Genomic DNA, 8,689 nt, shown 5'->3' with positions numbered 1-8,689 from the left:
ATTGGGAAATCAAAAGAACGTTAACGAGTTATTTAATTAATAAATTAACCACTTAATTAATTAATCATCCTATTAAGCCACAAGCTGAGGCCAGTCTTGACTAATCAATCAGTAAACCAATAAAGAAATAATTAGAATTAATTAGCGCTGTGTTGGTTCAACCAACCAATAAGAGAGGGCACTTCAATATTTTATCCGCCTGTCAATCAGTCATCAATCAGTCAGCGCGTTAATCAATCAACCAATTAATCACTCAATCAGTTCGTCAATCAATCAATCATTTAATTAAATATAGTTAAATCTTTCCTTAATTTACACCAAATGATCGCATTCGGTCAAGGTCACTTTTGGCCGACCAGTTCAAACCACTGTCTGAGAGCGTCGGCCATCGTCTGCGGAATATTCGTCACATCCCTGATTATGACGTAATACGGAAACGGAAATGAATCCATGTATGGCTCCAGACGGATCTGCAGTGGTAAGTAATTATGGTGGTTATTATTCATATATACGGTGATGATGACGAAATGGTGGCTGCAAGAAACATCAACAATAACAATAGCAATAATAATAACACAATAATAATAATAATTCTAAAATGAACCTGTTGTCTTTCGTCAACAATTGGGTTTCTTATGCTCAATATTGAACTCTGGTTGAATGAACAAATGAATGTATGAAAAAATGTACGAATGAATGAATGAATGTACGAATGAATGAATGAACGAATGAATGAATGAATGTACGAACGAATGAATAAATAAATAAATGCATGTATGAATGAATGAATATGGGTATGAATGAATGAACGAGTGAGTGAATACACAAATACAAGTATCAAAACCAATACCTTGGTATCAACGATTATAAAGACGATAAATATTCCTCTCTCCGTGGCCAACTTGACGTATGGTTTGACCCGACCTACATTCTCTTGAATTCGTCCGTCCGATACTATTATCAGCAGCTGGTGAGCCATCCCTGATGACGACGATGATGACGACGACGATGACGTCATCAAGCCTGTAACCGTCCTTAGCATCTGTGCGTGAGTTATGACGATTCGTGATCATTATCAAGACAATATTATTATTTATTATGTTATTAATAATAGTAATTATTTATTATTATCCCATCATCATCAACATCATCACCGGAATAAAATTGGTGCTCTTTTGTTGAAAAGTTAATTTGGATAGGGCATATCCGCCGGAAGTGGGTGTGAACGGTTTGTCCAACGGATGCAATAGTTCTACGGAATCTCCGAAACTGTTTGTTTGTGTTGTTGTTGTTGTGTTTGTTTGTTTGCTTGTGTATGTGTGTGAATGTGTTTATGTATTTATTTAAGTAATCATTCATTCATTCATTCATTCATTCATTCATTCATTCATTCATTCATTCATTCATTCATTCATTCATTCATTCATTCATTCATTCATTCATTCATTCATTCATTCACTCATTCACTCACTCATTCATTCATTCATTCATTTATAACTTTACCTTAGCTATCTTAATGAACGTAGATAATTATTCGCAAACATCATCACCATCATCATCATCATTACTCTAACCATCATCACCATCATCATAACTTTCACCATCATCATCATCATAATCATCATCACCATCATCATCATCATCATCGCGACCTGCACAATCCTAACTGGCCAACTTCTAGTTTTGTAAGGGCACTGGAGATAATGGATAGCGATTCGAAGACCAGCTGCAGAGGATCATAAAAAAATAAAATAAATAATTATAAATAAAAAATATTCATTACCAATACCACCACCATCATCATCACCATCATCATCATCACCATCATCATCAGTAACATCTCCAGTATCTGTTTAATTCTCCCTTACCTCTTTTCTACAGGATACTACTGCTGTCTTCATCATCATCACCACCACCATCATCACCACCATCACCATCATCATCAGTAACATCTCCAGTATCATGATACCCCTCCCTACCTCTTTACTATCATTGAACGTGATACTACTGCTATCATCGACGGCCACCATCACAGTGTATCTTCTTTTGCTCAGCTTACTCCTCCTCAGCCATATCTTATCCTTGCGGAACTGGCTGGCGATATACTGGATGACCTTCCGCATGCTGATGCGCTTTCCAGTTCGGTAGTCACCTCTGGGGGGGGGATTATTTTTACAAGTGGATTGCTATCGTCACCATAATCATTACCACCACTACTACACTTATCACCACCATCACCACTATCTCCACAACCACCACCACCAACTTTAACTTAGCGGCTTGGGTAGGTTCAAGGATGAGTCTGAGTTGCTCGCAGAGGTCCTGGGCCAGATGGCTCGTCCTGCTCTCGTAAGTGTACCATAGGGACTGCCAGTCTGATGCATCCTGCTGGGTTGGTTGATTGGTTGGTTGATTGATTGGTTGGTTAATTGGTTGGTTGTTTGGTTGATTGATTGGTTGGATGGTTAGTTGATTGGTTGGTTGATCCATTGGTATATTAGTTGATAAAGTATTTGATTGATTAGTAGACAGACCCAAACAGAAAACACACAAAATTCATCTGGGGTAAAAGTCATCGCGGGGTGAAATTCATAGTGGATAATTCATTGCGGTATTGTTATAAAGTATTGAGACCCGGAGAGAAAATATTTGTGAGGCGGTTTAATTAATTAACAATCGAAATCGAACCCGAATTCGTTGATTGTTGTGGGTGATCAGCAGCGGTAGGTTCAATCCCTATCGTGCAATATAATACTAATTGCTAACTATCGTTTAATCGTTAAAATGCCGGGATCTATTCACCATTCGGCCTAATTCGTGAATTAACTGCCAAAATTGAATCATTATTCGGCTTAATTAATTAATTTATCGATTAAATGGTACAGTTGTTGGTTTTATGTTCGATTCCTGGCCTTCGTCAATGCTGTCGTTCAACCAACGATCTACTAATGAATGTTCGAAAATAATTCACATTTTGACTCGTTTCAATTAATTTCGACAAATTTCAACTTGGATTCGAGTGAATTTCAAGCTAATTGCACTTGCTCGGCTCGGCTCGCGATCGAACCCTCTACGAGAAGGTCTACAAAAAACGGTCGGCACTAATATTGGCCGGACCGCTCGATAGGTCTGCCTCAATGATCAACTACCAACAAGTCACCGCCGAAATTAACTATACATTATACAAGTGGAGTAGATATATACTATGATGTGCAACATTCATGGGGTGCGTGATTGCAATAACTGTAACTTCAAATTAGCCTCACGATGAATTTCACCCCACCTACGATGAATTTTACCCCACCCACGATGAATTTTATCCCACCCACGATGAATTTTACCCAACCCACGATGAATTTTACCCACCCATGATGAATTTTACCCCACCCATGATGAATTTTACGGACCACCATTGGTTAATTAAATAAAAAACCAAGTCCACCGTAGCAGCAGTTGTTGTTGTTTCGTGATTGAACTGCAACTGCTTCTTTCACTCCTTTTTCAATTTCTTTCACATTCTCTCGCTGTCCACCTGCTAGGGTAACGGTTGTTGTGACGACGGCGACGATTGTTGTTATTGTTGTTGGCGGCAGGATTATTATTATTATTATTAAAATTGTTATTGTTATTATTATTATTGTAATACTTTTTCCAGTTCTACTTCTTCTTCCCCTTCTTCTTCTTCTTCTTCTTCTTCTTCTTCTTCTTCTTCTTCTTCTTCTTCTTCTAATACTTCTTCTTCTTCTTCTTTTCTTCTTCTTACTACTAATATTATTAATAAAATTATTAACCAATTGGAATTATTTTAATTACTGACGGGATAATATTCCCCTTTTTCATCATTGGGGGTAGGTTTAATAATGACGACGGACCTCTCTCGGGCCCTTTGCGATCGACCTTTTTCCCTTTTGTTTTTGAGGTCACGTTCTCGATGACGTTTATTTTGTCAACGTCGTTTTTTTTTTTTGTGTTTTTTTTTTTTTTGTTGTTTGGATTTGTTGAGTTTGTTGTTTGTGGTCTTCTGTGGTGCGGTTTTTTGAAGGATTGGTTGGTTGATTTTGGTTGGTTGGATGATTTTGGTTGGTTGACTGATTGGTTGATTAATTGATTGATTGACTGATTGGTTGGTTGATTGATTGGTTAATTGATTGACTGACTGATTGGTTGGTTGAATGATTAACCAATCCATTAACCAGTTGTTTGGCACATTGATGAATCGTTTGTTGGAATAATGAATATGAGAAAACAAACATTAATAAAAAAACAACAACCTCAAATTCCATCTTCTCTTCCGTCTCTTCTTCATCATCATCATCAGGAAGAACATCATCATCACCACCATCATCATCATCATCATCAACATTTTTATGTTGTTGTTGTTGTTGTTGTTCTGTAGCACCGGCCACAACTTCGGCGTCGTGTTTTTGTCGTTGTTGTTGTTTCGGAAGGTGCATGTACGTTGTCGACTGTTGTTGCTGCTGATCCTGATAATGATGATGACGGTATTGATGATGATGTTGACGACGACGATGATGAAGACGATGATGATGATGATGAAGACGATGATGACGTATTGATGATGGTGACGATGATGATGATGACGATGATGATGACAATTGTGATAGCTAACGTGATGTTGTTAATAAATCGCCATCATCATCATCATCATTACAAATATCATCACCACCACCATCATCGTCATCACCATCATCGTATCATCATTATCATAACCTCATCATCATAGTTTTCATCATTCAGCATATTGGCATCCAATAAATGTTTGTTCCTCTTCACTGGTCTGTCTGATGCTTCAGAAGATAACGACCTATTATCGTCCAGCTGCCGTTTTCGCTTCTGATTGGTCGGTTGGTGATTGGTTGGTTGGTGATTGGTTGGCTGATGATTGGTTGGCAGATTGTGATTGGTTGGTAGATTGATTAGTTGACTGATTGGTTAGTTGATTGTCTGAATGATTGATTGATTTGTTCGTTGGTTGACAAGTTAATTGAGTGACTGGTTGATGGAAGACTGGGTGATTGGTTGTATGATTGATTGATTAGTTGATTGAATTGGTGATTGGATGGTTGAATGGATGAATGAATGATTAATAGACTGAATTACCGCTTGCTTGGTTTAAAAAGACCTTTTCTTTAATTCAACGTTATCCAATTGAAAATAATAAAAATGTTTTATGGGAAAAAAATTAAACAAAAATATAATAATAACCTTGTTAGATTTCTTATCTTTGGAACTTCCGGTGGTAACTTTGTTGACGTCATCTTTCGGGTCGCCATGTTGTTTTTGTTGTTCTTTGTTTACGTTGTAGCCTGGTTTATTTTCGTTTCTCTGCAACGGGAAAAATTTGTAGATTGAATGAATTGAAAGAATGAATGAAGTGAAAAATGAAATGAATTGAAAGAATGAATAAATTGAAGGATGATGAAATTATGAAGAGTTGGGATGCGTGCTTGCTGGTGGTGGAATGAATTAGGATTAATGTTTCAATCTTTCAATCAATCAATTTATCAGCCAATCAACAAACGACCAGCCAGCCAGCCAATCACAGACCTCCATTTCGACATCATCCTGAGTGACAGCGGCCGTATCTTCCATCTCAATTTCAGACGAACCCTGCACATCACTGGTCACGTGATGCGTGTCGCCGGCCGTGACGTCATCGTCTTCCTTCTTCCGTTCGTCGCTGACGTCATTTTCGTCGTCGTCATTCGTCTGGGGGGGGGTAATAAAATTTGAATGGAAGTAATAATAATAATTTTAGGTATAATTATCGCAATTACATCATCGTCATCATCTTCTTACCAGTGCTTCGATACCAGCTTTCTTTGCAAGGTCATCATCATCACCACCGTCATCGTTATCAGGACGGTCTGGATCATTATCATGAGTTTTGTTATCATCATCATCATCTTCGTTTTTACCCACATTATTTTCTTGGTTCTCCAAATCCTTAGCTAAAAGATCATCATCGTCCTCACCATCTAGGCCTTTATCATCATCGTCATCATTATCACCCTCGTCATTATTATTATTATTATTATTATTATTATCACCATCATCACCACCACCACCATCATCATCATTGCCGTCTATCTGCATCTCCTCGTGAACGTGGTCTGAAAATTGTGAAAAATAATTTAGAAATTAATTTATCATCATCATCATCATCATTGTCGTCGTCTTCATCATCACCATCACCACTACTACCACATCATCATCATCACCACCGCCACTACCAACTCACCCATATTATCGCCATCTTCATCGTCTAATTTTAGATCGTCTGGGATTTCCATGTTGCCATCATTACTTTCGTTCTTATCGTTATCGGGTTTTTCCTTTTTAGTTTCGCTTTCGTTTTCTTTGGCTGCCCTCTCGTCTTCTTCCTCATCATATTCAGACTTGCAGAGAATAATAATAATAATAATAGCAATATTAATAATAAAAACTAACACAAAAATATTCAACAATATCGTGAAAAAACTTTCTAAACTTACATAATCCGGCACGTGACGATCATCATTACCATCACCGTCACCATCATCATTATCATCATTTTTCTTTTTATCATCGTCATCATCATTATCGGCGGCTCCTTTGGCGCCAAGTTCTTTCTGATTGGCTGCGTTGGTGCCCTTACCCTTTTCCTGTTTTCTGTCCTGATGATGATGATGATGATAATGATGGTGATGATGACAATGATGGTGACTGCTGTGATGATGGTGATTGTCTAGATCAATAAATACCAAAAATGTTTAAAAACGTAAACTCGAAGACTCTCACTTCCTCATTTTCTCTATCATCGCCCTCTTCCTCTTCCTCATCATCTCCCCACATCTTCTCGTCCAGTTTGTCATCTTCATCGGCGTCATCACCAACGTCACCCATTTGCTTTTCGACATCATCATCATCATCGGCATCATCATCAGCATCATCATCGTCGTCATTTTCTGTATAAAAACGAATTTTACCATTAAAATCATCGTCTTTTTCACCATCGCTACCACCACCCTCATCATCATCATCATCACTACCTTTCTTTTTAGGATCTTTGATTTCTCCGTCAAAGTCACCTGACATTTCAACAGCTTTGTCATCCTCACCACCACCATCTTCCTCATCTTCCTCATCATCATCTTTTTTCTCTTCCTTTTTGTCATTCTTCAAACCTTCAATCTATCATTAGTAATAGTAGTAGTAGTAGCAGTAGCAGTAGTAGTAGTAGCAGCAGCAGTAGTAGTAGTAGCAGCAGAAGTAGTAGTAGCATAAGTATACAGCAGAGATGCAGCGAATATTGAATATGACCGAATGGTCGTATAGTTAAATAAACAAATAAATAATTACAAACTTGAAATACAATTTTTTAAAAAAAGTTCGAAAAAATTTCACGGATAAAATCCCCAAAGGACCTGTTCTTCATTTTCGATTTGATCACTGACATCCCTTAGACCGCGACCTTCACCCATGCCAGCATCTTCCGCGTCCCCAAACTGTGTGCCCTCTGTAGCCCCATCATCGTCGTCGTCGTTGTTTGCCAGTTCCGGTGGCTTGCAGAAGCCCTGTGTATGTAGGTATGTGTGTGGTGTGTATGAATATGTGTGTGTATATGTGTATGTGTGTGTGTGTGTGTGTGAGTATGTGTATGTATGTGTCTGAGTATATATGTGTGTGTGTGTGGTGTGTATGAGTATGTGTGTGTGTGTGTATGTTTGTGTGTGTGTGTTCTAACCTTCTCAGCTAACTGGCCGAAGACATTTAGTAATATTGACAGCAGTTTGGAACTTTCCTTCAATGCTGACACCTGGCGAGGAAAATAAAATTTGTCAGTTTTTTTAGTTACTTAAATATAACCGAAATAATAAAATTAATATTAGTAAATTTATTATTCTTATTTTTATCATTCTTATAATAATAATAATAATTATTATTATTATTATTATATTTAATTATAATTTAAATCGCAAATAACCTGTTTCGAGACATGGTACTGAACCAAATTAACATACTGCTGTAGGACCCCGCAGACGTCAGCCAAACGATGGATGAATCGAGCAATACGATTGGTCGATTGAGATGTAGTCGTGTCCGAGTTCGACCAATCAGTAACCGCTTTTAGGATGATTGACAGTTTGCTTGTGACCTAAGAATATTAAATATTAACAATCAAAATAGTCATTTTGTGTAATCGGTTTCCTTCTGTTGTTCTCAATAATTTTACTTCTAACTCTTCTACCCTTACTTTTGGGGTACCTCAGGGTTCTATCCTTGGCCCTCTTCTATTTGTACTCTATACTTCTGAACTACCTCGTATCTCTAATAATTTTTCTTTCACCAGTCAGCTATATGCTGATGAATCTTATATTTCTCTGGAACTCTCTACCTCCTTCTCTGACTACTCCTCCATCACTTACGAAATTCAGAGCGGATCTCAAGACCCATCTGTTTGCAAAATTCATTGAGGAGCGCTGTTGAACATCGCGGAAATAGCGCTTTATAAACTAGTTAATTGATTGATTGATTGATTCTATCTGTCTAATCATTCATCCTTCCATTTATTCTTTATTTATACAACCATCCACCCTTCATTCAATCATTCATTCATTCACTCATTCATTCACTCCACTCATAATCAACATCCTTCCCAACCTTGCATATTTTAAGATGAGTATTC

At 37.6% G+C, this 8,689-nt stretch overlaps 2 protein-coding genes across 2 annotated transcripts; both read right to left on the bottom strand.

Moving 5' to 3' along the window:
- Window positions 1-341: 341 nt before the first annotated feature.
- On the bottom strand, window positions 342-979 carry HELRODRAFT_82429 (hypothetical protein; the record flags this gene model as incomplete). The annotated part of the gene is made up of 3 exons (XM_009022831.1): window positions 342-470; window positions 605-652; window positions 851-979. The coding sequence occupies 3 exons, from the start codon at window positions 977-979 to the stop codon at window positions 342-344; spliced, it is 306 nt and encodes a 101-aa protein (XP_009021079.1).
- An 874-nt stretch (window positions 980-1,853) lies between these two features.
- HELRODRAFT_82522 (hypothetical protein) lies at window positions 1,854-2,490 on the bottom strand (the record flags this gene model as incomplete). Its single annotated transcript, XM_009022830.1, has 2 exons — window positions 1,854-2,154; window positions 2,267-2,490. 2 exons carry the CDS (start codon window positions 2,488-2,490, stop codon window positions 1,854-1,856), a joined length of 525 nt encoding a protein of 174 aa, XP_009021078.1.
- Window positions 2,491-8,689: the final 6,199 nt, after the last annotated feature.

This window comes from Helobdella robusta (genome assembly GCF_000326865.2).
Source record: "Helobdella robusta unplaced genomic scaffold HELROscaffold_33, whole genome shotgun sequence".
In the NCBI taxonomy this organism is placed as follows: domain Eukaryota; kingdom Metazoa; phylum Annelida; class Clitellata; order Rhynchobdellida; family Glossiphoniidae; genus Helobdella; species Helobdella robusta.
This window is presented reverse-complemented; position numbering and strand designations above follow the sequence as displayed.